The sequence below is a fragment of the Equus quagga genome, chromosome 11, assembly GCF_021613505.1.
Source record: "Equus quagga isolate Etosha38 chromosome 11, UCLA_HA_Equagga_1.0, whole genome shotgun sequence".
NCBI classification, from domain to species: domain Eukaryota; kingdom Metazoa; phylum Chordata; class Mammalia; order Perissodactyla; family Equidae; genus Equus; species Equus quagga.
Window position 1 is genome coordinate 97380395 of NC_060277.1, and position 17805 is coordinate 97398199.

A 17805-nucleotide genomic window follows, 5' to 3' on the forward strand; every position below is an offset into this window, starting at 1 on the left:
GCACTGCTTTCCTCAGGCTAGCTTAGCTAGCTGCCATCTGCTCCGCCCCACCCTGAACACAGCTTGAAAGGCTTTTTTTTTTTATGAGAGTAGGGAGAGCATGTTATCTCCCCAGATCAGGTCATCTTGAAGTTTACCCCTCCAAAAACCTTGAAAAAACTATTGTTTAAAGCTGCCCACCTGGGAACCAGCCTGCCTTCTCTAATGCTCCCAACCCCCATCCCACCCAGCTACCCTCACACCCCCTCCAATCTCACCTGAAGGCTCTGCCACCCTTTCCCTCTTTTTTCTAAAGATTTTTAAATTTTTCCTTTTTCTCCCAAAGCCCCCCGGGCACATAGCCATGTATTTTTAGTTGTGGGTCCCTCTAGTTGTGGGTCCCTCTAGTTGTGGCATGTGGGACGCCACCTGAGCATGGCTTGATGAGCGGTGCCATGTCCACGCTCAGGATTCGAACTGGCGAAACCCTGGGCCACTGAAGCAGAGCACACTAACTTAACCACTCCGCCATGGGGCCGACTCCTCTTTCCCTCTTTGCCACCCTCACTCTCTACTCTCTGACACTCCCCAAAGACAGTAATTTGCAACCCTTGTCCTGGCCGAGAGCCTCTCCGCTCACACTTCTACCAGTCCCAGATCCCCACTCCAAACATCACCCCCTCTCCTTCTCGGACCCCAAGAAGACACAGCATGCTGGGGGTTGGGGCTCAGCCTCTTTATTAGGCAGCAGGAAAGGGGGTGGCTCAGGAGGCCTCCATGGAACAGCTCTGACCTGTGTCTGACCAGAGCTGGGGGGCACTTGGAGAAGATGGGGCAGAGCAGGCCCCACACCCAGTCCTCCTGCTGGGACAGAGTATGGGCTGCATCATCACTCATCTTCTTCATCTTCTTCCAGCGGTGGCCGATTCCGCTTGAAGAAGCCGACCTGGGGGTGCACAGGGACCAGAGACAGGGTGTAAAGATGATCCTTAGGCCCCAGAGCAGCCGTGGAGGAAGTATGCTAGAAACCAGCCAGCCACGAGGTCCTCTCCCTGGACCAGCGCAGAACACAGACTCCACTGTATGCACAAATGGAAGCCTTTCCCCACTTAGAGATAATGCATGTAACAAATTTTTTTTAAAGGTTTCGTTTTTTCTTCCCTGAATTTTTCTTATATACTGATGCTTATGTCTCTATACAGCTCAAGCTCACGATGATATGTATTTCATTATTATAAGTCTAAGGTGTGGTTTTCCCTCTGGGAAAACCATGGCTTCCTGGAAGCCCATGGCTTCCCAGGACTCAGACGTGTGAGCGAGTTTGAGAACAGCCTGCTTGTTCTCCAGGCTTAGAGGAGGGGGTGCCCCGCCAGGGCCTCATTAGGGAGCAGGGTTTGGATCAGACCTGGGTCTCCCACCTCAGAGGAGGGAAGGACAAGCAGGGAGGAAGCGGACCCTGTCCTCCTTAGCAGTCAGGGAATTCCTGAAGGCAAGACTCCTCCCCTGGGACTCTTCCTCTCAAGGAAGAAGGGGTGTAAAGGCCTTAGAATTTCAGGTGTCACCTCTCCCAGGGGTCTGTGCCCTGGAAGAAGTCCTCTGGAGAATGACATTCTAACAGTGCAGATGTCGATCAGATGGGCCGGGGTCACCCAGTTGGGCCACCATCTCTCTCTGCCTCCCTGTGAGGTTGGGCGGAGCCTGTGCCCACCCTCATGCCTCACCTTCCACATGGCCACGACCAGGAGGGTGAGCAACAGCAGGCCACCCAGCACGCCTACCAGCACCCACCAGATTGGAATGGCCCTGTCCTCCAAGACCCGAAGCAGCTGCGTCTGCACCTGAAGGCAAACCAGGGTGCATCTCCTCAGTCACCACGACACTTGCCTTTCCCAATGACTCAGACGTGCGGGTTGGTAATCCCCAGCCAAGCCACCTACCTGTCCCACCCCTCCGACCCAGGGAGGCCCTGCCCCCAACCTGCTGGGCACAGACACTAGGGAAGACCAATGGGGCCTGCAGGACTCATCTCCTCTGCCACCATTGTGTACTCACCAGAGCTTCCCCGCTGGGCAGGCTGAGGGTGGGCACGGCATACGGAAGGGAGGAGACGTTGAACCAAGCGCGTGACTGTAGCACAAACTGATCCAGTAGCTTCTGGATGCGGTTGAGGTGAAAGCAATTTATATGAGGCCTATTGGTTGCAGGAGTCCCAGGCGGACTGCCCCTTGGAGGAGCCCTGCCCCTGGCCTAATCCCATCCCTTCCAAAGTAAACCTTGCCCTCACTCTCTTCCCGCCCCCCAACCCCGCCTCTCTCCAGAGCATAATCAGTCCCCGCCTCCAGCGGTCTCCGCCCCTGGGCCCCGCCCACCCCTGTCAAGCCCCACCTGGCGAAGGCTGGGCAGCCACACAAAGGCCCGCACGGTGACCATGGCCCGCTGCCCACGCGCCATCTCCTCCAGCTCACACTGCACCACAGTACAGGGCGCCGAGTCGCAGTTCTGAGGGGATGCGCCATTAGTCCGCAGACCCTCTGGACCCATCACCCCTCACCCCAAGGATCCAAAACAGAGGGGACCAAGGAGTCAGGGAGCTCAGTCCACTCTCTCGAGAAGGGCCTCAGATTCAAGCTTTGGACGTTATCTTTAAGTGGGATTTGCTCACACCATCCCAGAGATGCAGGGAGAGGGCAGGAAGAAGTGGGTCATCATCCAGCGTTCGATACCCAGAATTTTTGTAACCCTCTTTGGCATTTATTCATTTTCTTTAATGCACTGAGAACCTTAAAAAAAGCAAGTGCCTCTCACCCCACCCCAGACAGAAGACCAGCACAATCCTTCGTATTCACTTGGAGTACTCCGTGGTCCCAAGGTGGCCCACCGGTGGCCCAGATCACACTTCTGGCCCCTTTCCCTGCCTCCCATGCCCTCTGCCCCCCGAGGTCCAGGGAGGCCCGCTGGAGACCACAGAGTCTGCTCACCACAAGAACTGGGTCCTGAAGCCTCGAGGGCTGCATTGGCCCTGGCAGGAATGCCTCTCTGCGCTCCCGTTGGTGACGGGGGTGGTAAACAGGGGAAGGGCTGGGGGTGGGCAGCCCCCAGTCCAGCTGGGGAGGCAAAGAAGCAGTCAAATCCTGCACTCTGCCCATGTCCCCATCCTCCCAGAGGGGCCCTGGTCGATGGGCTAGGTCTCACCTACAGCTCTGACTTCCATCCAGGCTCTCACCTTGAGGGGGTTAGGAGACGGCTGTGGGGAGCACTGAAGCCCCCCCTGGGGCTGAATATCCAGGATGTAGAGCAGGTCAGAGGGCTGGGACTGGCTCGGGAGGTGGAGGCTGAGGCGCAGGCCACGTACAGCACCAGGGCCATTGTTGTGGAGCTAGCGGGGTGGTGGCGGCAGGATGTTAGGTAGCTCAGCAACTAGCCCATAGCTCCTAGGACTGTCCCACCCCAGCACGGGGCCCGGAGGCTCCTCCCTACCTCATAGGTGTGCTCCACTTTGGGACCCCAGCTGTCTGAGCTGTTCTTCCTGTCATCTTCTTCTGCTGCCACCACTAGGGAGGCTGGAAGGGAGTTCCTGCAGGGGCCCGCACCCTCACAGTGAGCTTGATCCCCTGATTTGCCTGTGGGGGTTCCACCAGGGCCCCCTGAACCGTAGGGCTCTGCTGCCATCTCCCTTATCCATCCCCGCCCTCTCACCCTCGCAGCTCCACGCGGGCCTCCGCCCGGACAGGTACATGCAGCCGCAGAGTCTCGCTGTTCGGATTCTTGCTGTTCTTGCTGGAGGGGAGGAGACAGGAGAATCAGGTCAGGGACACCAGCCCACGGAACATCAGGACCCTCTGGGGTGGGGCCAGAATTTCAGAGGGCTCAGGAAGAGCTACCTCCACAAACAGCATGCCATCCTAAAGTAAGACCTGGGAAAGAACTTCCTATAGGACTCCAAGACTCAGAAACAAGTCTCTGAGGAAGGGGAACAGGGAATTTTGAAGAGCAGGCATCCCAGAAGACGGTTCTGTATGGAGGGCGTCTGAGGGTCTCTTTAGCAGGATCAGATAAGGGGAAGGGTGGTGGGTAGCAGTGCTCTCCAGTCCAGTACCTCCTTATCTGCAACTGGAAGGACACAGTCTCCCCAGCTTCTTCCAGGTTCTCCACACTCACCAACATCGTGATTTCTATCTGAGAGACAGCGGGTGCCAAAGTCACTGCCCAAATGCCTGCTCTGGGCAGCCCTGTCCTGAATATGGCCTCCAGTCCTCATCCTCCAAGGTCACCATTATTATCTCCATTTTCTTCAGAAGCCTACTCAGAGAGGGAAGGTCACTCACCCAAGAACACACAGCTAGGGAGTGTGAGGACCAGGATTCCATCCCAGAGCTGACTCCAAACCCAGCCCCTAAAACCTAATTGTCTACGAGGCCCTGGTGGAGCAGACCCAGCATCCAGGACTCGGCGCCCCCACCTGGGCATTCCTCTTCATGGGGTTGCCCAGCTCACACAGCACCACCTTGGTCTCGTTCTCCTTCTTCTGGTCACAGATGAGCCTCTCAAAGCCCTGTGGGAGGCAGTTCCAAGAAAGAAGGCAGTTACAGAGCAGCCCATATCTATTTAAACTCCTTGGAAAGTCTGGAAAAGACTTGTGTGCTAGGGTGGGTAGGGGGTTTCTTGGGGTGGGAGTTCAAGGTACTGTCACGTTCTACTGTTTATATTACTGTAGCACTCTATTTTTTTAATGAACTTTTTAGAAATAAAAACACAAAACATTACATCAACTGTGATCCCATTCTTATAAACAATATTAACAATATAAAAAATCAATGTATACCTATGTCAGTGTCTGCTGATGTTGAGAAAAAAGACTGGAAGGAACCATTTTTGGTTTGGATTTTATAATAGAGTTCTTAAATTTTGTGCTATTAGCAATTACTCCTCCTCCAAATTAAGAAAAAAAAAAGAGGAAGAAATCGCAGCTTTCACAGCGAAGTGTAAGAGAAGTGGGGGTTCTCAGGGCGGGAGATGAGAGTCAAGGCTCCTGTGCCTCCCAGGTGCCGGGTAATGCCCCTGGGCAGAGGCCTCACCTCTATGTTGCTGAGGGCCTGCATGTAGTGGGCACCTGGGGGCAGCTGCACGGCCAGTTCAGCCTCATAGGCCCCCTCACCCTCGTTGGTGGCATCCATCTGCAGCTTCAGTACATTATCGGCTCCAATTAGGAGTGGGGAGCCCGTCCTGTGGGAAGAAAGAAGTAAAGCTGAGGAGGCCGAGTCCAGGCCCAGGGTCTGAGATGAAGAGAGGGGCTAAGGACAACATAGGGGGCGTATGACACCCCAGGTAGAGAGGAGGTGTCATTGGGGCAGACAGGGCCCGGGCAGGGTAGGAGGTCTCCTCACACGTTGGCAGTGAGGTGAAGCTGAGGCACACACAGGTCGTCTTCCCCACAGTCCAGGATGATGCGGGTCTGGAGGGGCACATCAGGGTGGGAGGGTAAATTGGGGGCATGTGAAGTTTGGGGTCACCTCAGGGCTTAGGGAATTAGAAGGTCTGAGAATGAAAAGGAGTTTGGAGATGACACCAGGTCTTTGGGGTTTGCATCAGGGTTTGGGACGATGTCAGGGTTTTGGTGTTGACATCAGGATTTATAGGTTTATATCAGAGTTTAGAGGTGACATCAACACTTGTGGTTTACATCAGGATTTAGGAGATATTGGGATTTTGGGGGGTTTCATAAGGGTTTAGAATGGCATCAGAGATTAGAGGTGACATCAAGGCTTGGGAATTCACATTACGACTTCTATACTAACCCTAACCCTGACTTTCTGGCAGGGGCCCTGCACCTCCCTTGCCTGCCCCCACCCACCCCCACCTGCTCCTGGACGTGGGTGTCTCCATGCAGCACGAGAGCAGGGGCTATTCCATCCTTCTCGGGCTGCAGGGACACATTGAGGCTGAGCACGATGGGGCTCAGCTTGTCCCGGAAGTCAGTCTCATCCTAGAGAGGAGGCAAGAGTCAGGATACCTTGCTATAGTGCACCTTACCATGCGTGTTCCCACTGACCACCCCTGGACCCGCAGCACCCAGCCCATGCCCCATGCGCAGCCTGGGCATACTCGGAGGAAGGCCTCGATGGTGCGGCAGTTGGGGCTGGTCCTCCCGCCCAGGTCCAGGTGCAGCGTGGTGCCTGCCTGTTGAGAGCTCAGCAGTAGCACCCGCCGGCCCTGGCGGGGCTTCTGCCGGTCCAGCTGCAGTTCGGCATTTAGGCCTGGCAGGGCAAGCAGGGAGGGTCAGGATCTCCCTGACCAGCCTCAGGGGAGGCCAGGCCCTCTTCCCTCCTGTCCCCACAGTGCCACTCACGCAGCTTCTCAGGAATGTTGTGCCCAGTGACTCCCACACACATCTGGATGTCAAAGCTGCAAAGACATGAGTGGGGCTCAGGGGCTAGGGCCCCTCTTGGTCCCAGATCCTGCCTGGCCCATGCCCTCCATCTCCTCACCAGCTCACTGATGTCTTTTTCTGGGGCAGCACACAATTCTTCACAGCAGGATTCAGCGAATCGTTCACTAGCAGCTGGACAGTGACCATCACCACCGGCTGAGCTCTGGTGGGAATGGGGGAAGGCTTGCCATTGTGGCTTCCCCTGGCCCCATCTCCTCTGATAGTGTGGGCCCTCCCCTCCCCTGCCCCTGGAGCCAGAGCTCACCTGTACACAGCCACCTTGTTGGCCCCGTAAGCTCCCACCAATAGGTCTATAGATATTGGGCGGGGGGGGGGGGGGGGGGGGGGGGGTCAGAATTGGCAATTAGTGAGGGCATGGGGTCCTCATCTCATCTTCCCAGGAGTTCCTCACACTACTTCCTCCCACTACTTCCTCCATTGAAGGTTTGATCTGGTCCCCCCGCCCCCTAGCATCCCAGCCACAGACAGGTCAGAGCTCTCAGTGGGGCACCAAGTTAGGCATGGGCCCCTGGCTGTCTCTCAGTATCTCCAGCTAATGTCCAAAGGCCCTTCTTGTCTAGCTGGAGGCAGTCCAGGGGCACCTGGATATCCATTGTCATCGATGTCTGTGGCACCTCGAAGGGAGAAGCCGAAGGCAGAGCCTGTGGAGAAGGGGCTGTCCAGGACCTGGGAGGGGTGTGAGCTAAGCCCCTCACTCTGACCCAGGAACACCAGCACTTGGCCCCGACCATCGGGACCACCATAGGGGGCGGCCACTGCAACATCTGGAAGGAGCAACAGAAATGGAGTGGCTGTTTGTTACCCAATCTCTCCAGGTGGTCCTGTGAAACTTCCCGGAGCTCCTTCTCTGCCCAGACCCTAGGGGACCAGGAGAGGGATGCAAAGATCTGCGTCAAGGAGGGGGCTGCCCTGCCCTCCAAGAGTTTACGATCGGGTAGGAGAGAGACCCATCAAGTGGGATTATTATAAAAACAGTAACAGCTTTCACAATCTAGAGAAAAATATACTGACAAGATTTCATTTAATCCTGAAAATTAGGCATTATTATTGCCATATTAGAGAGAAAGCTGAGTCCCAGAAGATTAAGTAACCAAGACCTACTAAATACTGGCCCTCTCATCCCCTAGGGACCTTCACCCCCTTCTGCTTTCCTCACACAAACCCAGAGCCACACCATGGGCTTGTCATCACTAAAAACTTTTAAGGTCACTCTTGAAAAGGTATTTGTTAATAATCTTATTCATTTGTAAGAGTTCTTTGCACATGATAGGAATTAAGATCTTTGATGTATATATGGCAACTGCCTTTCTTTTGTCTTCTGACTTTGTTTATGGTATGTTTTCTGTGCAGTTTTTTCTTTGAAAAATATACTTTTATTTTTCTGATCAAGTTACACAAAGTTCATCCGAATAGACCACCCTGACCACAGTTCGGTCCCCAGGCCCTGGGCCTCCACTCTCCTCGTCTTTGGCTCTCTCGTCTCTTCACTTATTTCCTGACCATTCTATCACCCTTGCCATATCCTTAGCCTTCTTGTCCCATTGCTAGTCCTGGGCAAGCCTGGCTAGACACCACCAGATTGGGCACCATGAATTCCTGACTCCAGACTTCACTAGGGACCTCCGGGCTGCCCAGCCGTCCTGCAGGGCTTTCTGCTCAGCTCCCTCTCTCAGGCTACTCAGCACCTATTTCAAACCTTCTCCATTCAGCTCCCAGCCTCCCACTTCCTTCTCAAAGAGAAGCAGCTCAACTGTTGTGCTAGAAATCCACACCCACTTTTTTTCCCTTTTCCCATTTGACCCTGGAATAGGTGTCCCTCTTGGCACTGGTCTGAGCATCCCAACCCCACATTCTCCAGGCATCGCAGGGACCCTCCCAGGGCTCATTCCCCCCCCCCCCCCCCCCCCCCCCCATTTCGCCACAAGATCATCCTCCCCTATATTCAACCTACTCCATCTTCTTCCAAATGAAAATAACCTCTTGACCCTTGTCTCCGGGTGATCATCGTTTCTCTTCTTCCTTTTACAGTCACACTGGTTGAAAGAGCTGACTACCCTGGCTGCCTCCAATTCTTCATCTTCATTCATACACTGCCCCATGGCATTCTGGCTTCTGCCCCCGCCCATCCTGAAGGGATTCTTGTCACTGTCGCCAATGACCTCGTACTTGCTTAAGCCCATGGATGCTTCTCCAGCCCCATCTAACTGTACCTTTCAGCAGCATCCGGAGCCACTGAACCCTCTTCCTCCTGCTTAAAGCACTCTCTGCCTTTGAGTTCTGGGCCATCAGATCTCCTGGTTTCCCTCCTACCTCTCTGGATGCTCTTCTGTCCCCTTTCCAGACTCACTTCCTCTGGGAGTCCCCTAAATGCTCTTGCTCCCCAGGGCTCTGTCCTGGGCCTCTTCTCACTTCACAGGCTCCCAGGACCTCGTCCACTCACCCCAGGCCCCTATCTCCCACTCAGACTTCTCTGGTGAAGTGGGGGAAGCCACATCCAACTGTTCTCTCGTCATTTCTGCCTAATGCTCCCAAGTCCTTCAAGCTCTAACAAGTCCAGAACTGGACTGCTGATCTTCTGCCCATCTATCTTCCCCAGACCTGCTGCATGACCTGAATTCCAGGCAGTGAAAGGCACCACCACCTACTTAACTCCTCTTTCCCTTAGCCCCACATCCAATCACTCATCAAGTCCTAATAATCTAAGTACTAAATATCTGTGAAACCACCTTCATTTCTAACTCCACTGCCAAAATCCACATCCAGGTCATCATCATCTCTTGCCTGGACGAAAGAAAACAAATCCTAATTGGTCTCCCTTAACTCTCTCCTGCTTAAAGCCCTTCCTGGCTCCCGCTGCCCCCAGGTCAAATCCACGGTCTTTGTTGTGGCTGTTAATCCCTCTGAAGCAAGTGAGGTTCCTCTCTTCCCTTACCATTGTAGCCATCTCGGTTGAGGTCGCCCAGAGGAGCGATGGCCGAGCCAAATCGTCCATAGATCCGTGTGCCGGTCAGCAGGAGGCTGGCGGGGCCCAGCGGTTGGGGGCTTCGAGGCTGAAGGAACAAGTACACGCGCCCCACCTCCGCCAGCTTGCGGTCAGCACGTCTTTCCATGTACAGTGGTGCGCCCACCAGCAGGTCGTGCCTCCTGCAGGCCAGAAGGGTGGGTTAGGTGGGGTGGGTTAGGGGGATGCTGTGGGCCAGGGCCGAATCTGCTGGTCCATCTTCACTCTCCCGCTCCCCTTGGTGGTCATGTGGGAGTGAGGGCTACGAAAGGAGACTGAGGGCAGTCAATGCCTCCGGTAATTGGGGACCCAATTGGGTAGGTGTGGGGCGTCCCCCTCCTCACCTGTCCCCGTTAACGTCAGTGACAGCCACCGAATGCCCGAAATACGAAGCCATCTGCAGGAAGAGGAGGCGCATCTTAATTCCCGATCCTGGACATGGGACCCTCTTTTAGACATTGCCCCCAACACCTCGCAGAATATTCTAGGGCCCCAATCCCCAGCCTCGGCCACCCCCACCAGCACCTGGCCCCCACCTGCTCTCCATGTAGCCGGTGCAGCATCTGGAAGTTCGAGTCTAAAATTTCCACCTGTGGGGAAACGGCACAGGAGCGCATCAGACTTGCCCCCACGACAGTCTCCCGCTCCAGGTGAGAAAAGGCAGGAAGTTTGGAGGGGTTGTCAGTCTGAGGAGTGGAGTCAGGGATTCAGGATGCCAAGTATCGGGGCAGGGGCCACTCACCGCTCCCAGGGTCCAGCTCCAGGTGGGGGCACCGAAGACATACTCTGGGGAAAGCAGGGCCCAGAGAATGAGGTCCTTCGAACTACCCACCTTCCGCCCGCCATTCCGCCCCCAGGGTTGATTTCGGTGTGGGGCTTCGAGGTGCCCCTTCCCCGGCTGGGAATCTTCCCCAACCCCCGCCCCTGACAAAGTGGATTTCCTGCCTGTAGTGCTGAGATCTTCATCGAACTCGCCCACGGCCACTGAGTACCCTGAAGACAGAACGCGAATTAGTCCTTGCGGGAGAGTGAAGCAGGGAGGGGGCTGAGGGCGAGGAAACAGGAGACTCAGAGACGATCCAGTCTAAACCCCAAACTGTAGACGGGAAAAATGAGCCCCCCCCCTCCCCCCGCGACAGGCCAAGAGCTGCCCTAAGCCGCTCAGCGAATGCAGGACGCGAGGAGTGAGGTGGGGCGTAGGGGAGTCCGCCGGCCTGCTGGGGAAGATGCAGGAACAGACGGCGAGGAGCTAGGGCTGTCCAGCTGGGACTGGCACTCCCGCTGGGGCAGGACCTGACCGGCAGGGGAGGGCGGTGACACTTAGAGGGCTGGGAAGACTAGCAGGGAGGTGCCAGGGTTACCCCGGTAGCCGTCGAAGTACTCTGGTTTCATGGAATCGAATGTGAAGCGCTGGGTGGGCACGCTCCATAAGAGGGTGCCCGGGCGGTAACTCGAGACGATATTGGCAATTGGAGCCCGCGCCAGGAGACCTAGGGGGCGAGGGAAAACGGGTGTGGGGATCCAGAGACCCCAGGCGGAGAGAAAGGGAGGAGGTGTATGGATGGTCACGTACCTAAGAAATAATAGCCGCCAGGGGCCCCAAGCACCAGCTCCCCAGCCTGAAAGGGAAGTCCTGGAGGTAAGAGGGGACCCTGCGCGGGAGCCGCCCCCGTGCCGGTTATGCTCCCTACTTGCCTGAGTGACCGCCGAGCTGAAGCCGGCTTCGCAGTAGCGCTTGTCTCCTGGAGGAGGCAAAGAGGAGGCGTCAGTTAAGGGGCAGGTCAAGAAGCTTCCGCTGGAGCCTGGGGCGCGGGCGGAGTCATATAGGGGCGGGGGTCCTCGGGTAATATAGAGGCGTGGCCTTGAAACGGCGCGGGGGCGGGGCGGGGCGGGGCCAGGAGCTGGGCCACTGGGCAATGCCGGACGGAAAGCAGGGCCTTGGGGCGCTAGGACGATCAGATTAAGGGCGGGGCTCAGTGGCCGCGAGTGGGCGGAGCCAAAACAGTTTGCTGTGCTCACCCAAGTAGGTTTTGCTGTAAACATGGCTCATGATGTTGTCCCGACAGGGCGAGTACTCCGCGCGGCGGCCGTTCTCGAGCTGAGCCACGAAGCAGCCACCTACCGGCGTCTTCTCAGCCTCGTCGGTCTTTTCCAGGGCGTTCCAGTGCTGCCAGGGGGCGCAGGCCTGGGGTGGGGCCACAGGAGAGTGGGGAAGGGACGGGACTCGGGTTCCCCCCACTCCACAAGTCCCTGCCCCGTCTGCTCCCTGTGCCCTGTCCCGCGGCGCCCACCACAACGTAGTCGCTCCAGCTGACGACCGACGCCCCCAGTCCTTGCTGGGCCTTAAAGGTTTGGAAAATTTGGGAGCTTGTGTTTCGCGTCTCATCATCTGGAGGACACAAGAGGGATGGGGCGCTGAAGCTCGGCTGGCACGCTCCCTCTAGCTCCTCCCTTTCCTTCCTTGCGCGGGACTCACTGAGGTCGAAGGACAGCGAGGTGCACTGGCCGCCCTGGGCCTTCCAGGGGCACAGGAAAGCGCCGCCCATTTCCTCCTGGCTGCGGCCTAGGGTCCGCGGGGCGCCCACCACGATGGACACGCTGCGGAAGAAAGCTGGGTGAGGGCTGTGCGGATTCCGGGGTACCCTATGCCCAGTGCCTGCGCTGGGAGCACTAAGCGGATGGGCGGTGTACTTTGGGGAGCATTGGATCATCTTTCCTCAATGAGACTTCCTAGACTATCTAAGCCAACGTCTTCATTTTATGGCCAATGAACCTGACTCCCAGTGAGAGGAAATCACATGCCCGAAGTAACCGAGCGAATCAAGGGTAAAGCTGGGACTATAATCATTTGGTTTGATTTGAACACGTGGGGTTTCTTATCCTTGCTGAAAAAGACCTCCTAATCTCTGTATACCATCTACACTCCCCATCCCCCCCCCCCCCAAAAGCCAGGGGTTTACATGCTTCCTAGAAGGTCTTTCTGTAGACTTATAAGATTGTTACCAGATTCCTTCTTGAGAGCTAGTTTTAATGGGTGAAGAATTGGGAAGCCAGTGGGCACCTCTAGAGTGTGGGGTGGCATGCTGATATCGCTGAGGAGTCGAGTAGATATAGGTTCAAATCACAGCTCTGCTATAAAATGGGGACCATAGCAACCGATCAGTGCCGTCAGAAAAATGAAATCGTGCATGAGGGAGAGTCAGCACGGTGCCGCCAAGTGACACGTAACAAGTGCTCAAAACATGTTATAATGTATATATGTGTGTGTGTGTATGTTTTTTAGCAGGCAGGATGTTATTAAGTAGTGCCCATGAATCAATATCTGTGGAAAGGAGGGGGAAGAAGCAGGAGTGGGCAGAGGATGGAGTGGAGTTGAGATTCAGGCCCAATGACAATCATGGGTCAACACCCTGAGAGCTCTGGAGGTGAAGGACCCTTCAGAGCTGCCTCAAGCTAAGGTGAGAGAGTCAGACGCTTACACCCCATTCTCCCTCCACACTCCTCATTGATCAGTCATTGGCTGTAGGCCACATTGGGAAGGGGACTTGACTTTGGGGGAGCTGACTCTCTTCAGCAGAGGCAATTCCCCAAGGGGCTGATACTTGAAGTCTGTCTGCCATAGCCCCTCCCTGAAGTTGGGCATCAGAGTGTCAACAATAACTAATAGCTCAGGGTAGTTACTATAAAGAGGAGGAGCCAGGACTCCAATCTTGGCAGTCTGATTTTGCAGCCTGATTAATCCCAACCATTAATGGTCTATTGCTTCTTTTCAGCTATCTATATTTTGATGGGGATGAGGGAAGGGAGTAGAGAAGCAAGGTTAGGGTGGGTAGACAATTTTATAGTTTTGCAAGTCAATTTAAAACATGTGTTCCTCTCTGTATTTCGAGGGGATGAGAGTGGATATGTACAACCGACCCTTGGAGAAAAAAATAAGGGCATCAACTTTGGTTTTCCCTTGTTCTTGTGCCCATCTCCCCCTTGGTGCCCCTCCCTCACACTCTCACCTGAGGCGCTCCCTCCCCAGTATTCCTAATAAGAACGCGTAGACTCCAGAAGTCACTGCTCAACCTCTATCATAAGTGGGGAACTCGAGGCCCACAGAAGCAGTGATGTGGGGGAATCGTTCTCTCTCCCCGCACCCAAACCTCCCCCAAGGCTCACCTCCCACGGCTGTCTTTGTAGAAGTCCAGTGAAAACCCAAAGTGGCTGCCATTGGGGCCTGTGTAGAAGGTGAGCCGCACCGGGTCCAGGTTCAAGGCCCAGGCTGGAGGGGCTGTACCGGGTCCCAAGAGCAGCTGCATCCACTCCAGAAGCCAGAGGGCATGAAGTGGACGCAAAGCTCTGGCCATATTCCTTCTTCCACAACCTCCTAGGTAGGAATGGGCTGGCTTCTTCCTCTTCTTTTCGGTTTCCACCACAGGAAGTCTTTTCTTATCAAACTGGAACCCATTTGCTGAGCGGTAGGCAGAGCAAAGGGCTATAGGAGCTGGACCTATTTGGTTTCTAGGATTGCCAGGAAGTGGGTGAGGCCACCCTGGGGGTGGATGCTCATGGCTGAAAGCCATGACTCCTCCCTTATCCTGAGAGTAGTTTATCACCAAGTTCTGTTGATTCTGACTCTTAAGTGCATCTCTTGAATCTTCACCCCATTTCCACTACCACCATGCTGGTCTAAAGCCACCATTGCCGTCTGCTTAGGCTAGTGCAACCATGAACTAACTTGTCCATACACCTCGACACTAGCCCACACTTCTACAGTTCCCCACCCTACCCCCTCTGCAGCTGCCTGCACTGCTCTGGCACCCTGTGACTTGGTCAGAGGTGGGGGAAGGAGTAAGGAAGCTTCTGCCCCCTGATAAGACCCGAGGCTGCTGTATCCTTTTGGATAAGGCACTTATCCACTTCCTCCTTCCAGGGCCTTGGGCAGCTTCAGTCAGCCATATTGGTGCAGTAGCTTCCTCACTCTTCCTCCATCTCAGGCCAAGTTTTAATGCGGCCAAAGAGCAGTTCAGCCAGTGCTGGGAAAGGGGTGGTGAATGGATCCTGGCCTGAGGGGAAAGGAGATAGGGATAAAGTGGAGTCATTCCAGTGTATTCTGGCTCAGAGGCTCCAAGATTATACACTAGCTGTTCAGTTTCTGAAGGTAGGCCCTCACTCTTTCTTGGGTGACAGAGCTCTGGTCCAGCCATCAAGACAGTTCTAGTGGGGTCATTACCTAGGGGAAGCCTCTCTCTACTCCTCAGGTTGGCACCCTGGGGTTAACACACATGGGCACGGCACCAATCACACTGTTTAGTCATGGTCTGTTCACTGGATTGTGTTCATGAGTCCCTTGAAAGCAAGGTTCCTTCCTGTAGCCCCAGGGTCTAGCCAAGAGCCCAACACGTAGAAGGTATTGCTGAGACAGACTGATGGAAACATGTACTGAGGATGGAAGATGTAAACATGGAGTCACAGAGTGGAAAGAGAAGCATAGTTTTGAGCAGAAAGGCAAGGTCATTTTCTATGGACGAGAGGAAGAGGAGTGACAAATCTTAATTGGCACTGCATGTCTTCCCAAAAAACCAGGTTCTCAGCTAGGAAATTCAAGAGCCCTGCTAGGGGTAAAAGAACATAGCCACATCCTCCTTTTGACCTATAATTTCTGATCAAATTTAACCATCATCTTATCCTGCCCAGTTACCCTCTGCCATTCTGGAATCCCTCCAGCTCCTTCCATCATAATTCACCACCTCAGCGCCCAGCTCAAAATCCTATCCCTTACTAGTTTAGAAACTCCTCTAACTTTAGTTTGGGCCTTCTTCACTGCTGAATTCCCAGTGCCAAGCTCATGGCAGGCAGGTAAAGCATTCGTTAGAATGAATACTTACCTTCCACCCTCCTACTCTCCTCAACTGACTGGTATTGTATTACTGGTGTATACTGTGTAGCCCAATAGTAACTCACATTTCCCTAACGTTTTCTTAAGTAGTTATTCTGTTCAAGGCCCTGAGTGATAAGGGATACAAAGATAGTTGTCAAAGATCCTTAAAGAACTTAGTCCAGAGGGAGTTAAGACCTGAATACAAAGAAGTGCGGCAGAGGGATAGGAAAGCATGCCTTGGAAAGGGTAGAGATTATACCTACCTGAAGTCATTTATAATCATTTGCTCCTCATAACAACCCTATGAAATTGGTGTTATGCTTATTTTATAAACACAAACAGTGCGGCACAGAGAATTTTAGGTAAATTGCCCAAGCTTACACTGCCAGTGGGTGGCAAAACTAGGATTCAAACACATTTGCGCTCGAATTCATGTTCTTAACCATTACAGTATGTTGCTTTTTGTCAGAGAATGAAGTGGTTTTTAGGCACAGGAAATAACAGAAGCAAAGAGAGTGGCAGAAGAACACAGAGGTCAATTATATGGAAGGGCAAGTAGTTGACTCAGCATAGGGTGTTTAAAGGGTGGACCAGGGCATGAGGGTGGAGTGGAAGCCTGGGGTCAAATCACTGGACGTCCTTGAATGCCATATTAAGGAATTTGAACTTTAACCTGTAGGAGATGGAGAATCATAAATATTTTTAAGTCAGAGAATAAGAGATACATTGATCAATTGTGCTCCAATTTGGATGATTACACTGGCTGCCTGTGGATAGAAGGAACTGGATAAGGCAAGACTTAGAGAAATGAGTAGTAACAGTAATCTTGGTTAAAGGTGATGAGGCCTAGGCCTGCCTGGGGGCATAGTGGTTAAGTTCACAGGCTCCGCTTGGACAGCCCAGGGTTCATGGGTTTGGATCCAGGGTGTGGACCTATACACTACTCATCAAGCCATGCTGTGGTGGCATCCCACATACAAACAGAGGAAGATTGGCAGGGGTGTTAGCTCAGGGCCAATCTTCCTCACCAAAAAAAACCAACCACACATACACAAAACCAAATCAAGTTTCAGTACATCTGTATAATGCCAAGCTGTGAGTGTGTGTGTGTGCTTGAAATGAGGTAAATGTTGATGTTGAACTGCTCCATGAAACTAGAAAAAAAAAATAAAGTTGTAGATCTTCTTTAAAAAAAAAGAAAATAAAGGTGATGAAGCCTGAACCAGTGTACTAATGGCAGGAACAAAAGAGAGAGCAGAGATTCACAGTCAGTAACTGGATGTGGTCGAGAGGTGTCAAAAGTAATTCAAAACTTTGCTGCATGGTTGGCCGGTAGGACAGTGGTAACATTAAGTAAAGTTGGAAACAGGCTGGAGGATCAGATTTGGGAAGGGAGAGGAGTTTGGTATTCAGCAAGGATTCTGTTCCTCATGGCTGTTCCTGTGGGGTCAGAGCTGAGTTGATCTCTGTTCTGAGACAGCAGGCAGAGGAGTGCTGACACACTGCTCCCACTTTCCCGTCCCATCAGCCTGAATCCTAGAATCCCTCAATGAATTCAAACTTCTGTTAAGGCTTCAATAAGTCAGCAATTATTGAACTTCTACATGCCTGGCACTGAGCTAGGTAATGTGGAGGATACACAGAAAAAATCGTTTATCATCTTTGATGTTTCCTTGCTAAATTCTGATGCACAATCCTCAGCTAATGGCATTTTACTTTGCCCATATCTTTCTTGAACATATAATCAAAATTTTACTGTGTGTTCAATTCTAGGTTAGAACATAAGGGGTTAAGAAAAAAACAAATATAAGAGTCAGTCCCTGTCCTCTCAGAGCTTATAATTTTACTGGGAAGCACTGAATACAAAATGAACTGCACTCAGATTTTGAAAAGCCAGTAAGCTTACATGGGACAGGGAATTAGAGTCAGGGAGGCCAGCCAGGAAAATGCTGCACTAATCCAGACATGAGTTGATAAGGGAGACGTGAAAGTATCTCTGGCAAATAAGAATGGAAATGGTTAACAAGGCCTGAATTAGTCACTGCGGGTGCAGAAGAGGGAGTACTTCCATGTTGCAAGCTCAAGTGGCTGAAGCAGGTGGAAGAACCCTTACTGGAATCAGGTCGCTGCACACTTCACGTAGCTTACTCTCTACGGGCCAGTCTGCCACTTTCACTGACACCTTGTCTGCTCAGGAAATCACTATTTTCTAACATCCTTTCTTTCTGGGCAGGAATTTTGCTATTTTAGGAAAATAGGCAGATCTGAGCATCCAACCCAAGGTTCAAATTGAATAGTTTCTCTCTAGTCAAAGGGAGAACAGCTGTATGGGAGAGTAGGAAAGAAACAGATGTAAGGCTGAGGAAGAGGGAGGAAATTAATTTATCACTACAAATCTATGGTTAGCTTTTGATACTAAACTTTCCTTTGCCTTTTGTGATTTTTTGATACAGAAGACAGAAACTTTTATCTGTTAACAATTGGGGCATATTTCCTTTTACCACGTAGCTC

At 53.1% G+C, this 17805-nt stretch overlaps 1 protein-coding gene across 3 annotated transcripts; it reads right to left on the reverse strand.

Annotated features, from left to right (window-relative positions):
• Positions 1-700: 700 nt before the first annotated feature.
• On the reverse strand, positions 701-17174 carry ITGA2B (integrin subunit alpha 2b). 3 transcript variants are annotated; one of them, XM_046677605.1, is made up of 30 exons: positions 13593-15305; positions 11905-12026; positions 11720-11817; positions 11448-11613; positions 11124-11170; positions 11002-11047; positions 10790-10918; positions 10374-10421; positions 10171-10214; positions 9965-10018; positions 9773-9825; positions 9360-9571; positions 7009-7191; positions 6672-6717; positions 6465-6569; positions 6326-6381; positions 6082-6233; positions 5837-5962; positions 5364-5431; positions 5055-5202; positions 4439-4531; positions 4076-4155; positions 3676-3756; positions 3457-3553; positions 3203-3355; positions 2958-3083; positions 2365-2478; positions 2032-2133; positions 1701-1817; positions 701-925 (listed from the first exon to the last, which is right to left on the reverse strand). In XM_046677605.1, the coding sequence occupies exons 1-30, from the start codon at positions 13994-13996 to the stop codon at positions 869-871; spliced, it is 3327 nt and encodes a 1108-aa protein (XP_046533561.1). In that variant the 5' UTR covers positions 13997-15305; the 3' UTR covers positions 701-868. The 3 variants fall into 3 exon arrangements, with proteins under 3 accessions (XP_046533561.1, XP_046533560.1, XP_046533559.1); XM_046677604.1 differs by having other exon boundaries at positions 2032-2130; positions 11720-12026; positions 13593-17174; XM_046677603.1 differs by having other exon boundaries at positions 11720-12026; positions 13593-17172.
• Between the last annotated feature and the right edge of the window lie 631 nt (positions 17175-17805).

Coding starts and splice junctions, on each gene's coding strand:
- ITGA2B (XM_046677603.1), bottom strand. CDS start 13,996: ATGGCTTTCAGCCATGAGCATCCACCCCCAGGGTGGCCTCACCCACTT. Junction 10,215..10,373: donor TGAAGATCTCAGCACTACAG/GCAGGAAATCCA, acceptor TGCTTTCCCCAG/AGTATGTCTTCGGTGCCCCC. Junction 5,203..5,363: donor CTTCACCTCACTGCCAACGT/GTGAGGAGACCT, acceptor TTCTTCCCACAG/GACGGGCTCCCCACTCCTAA.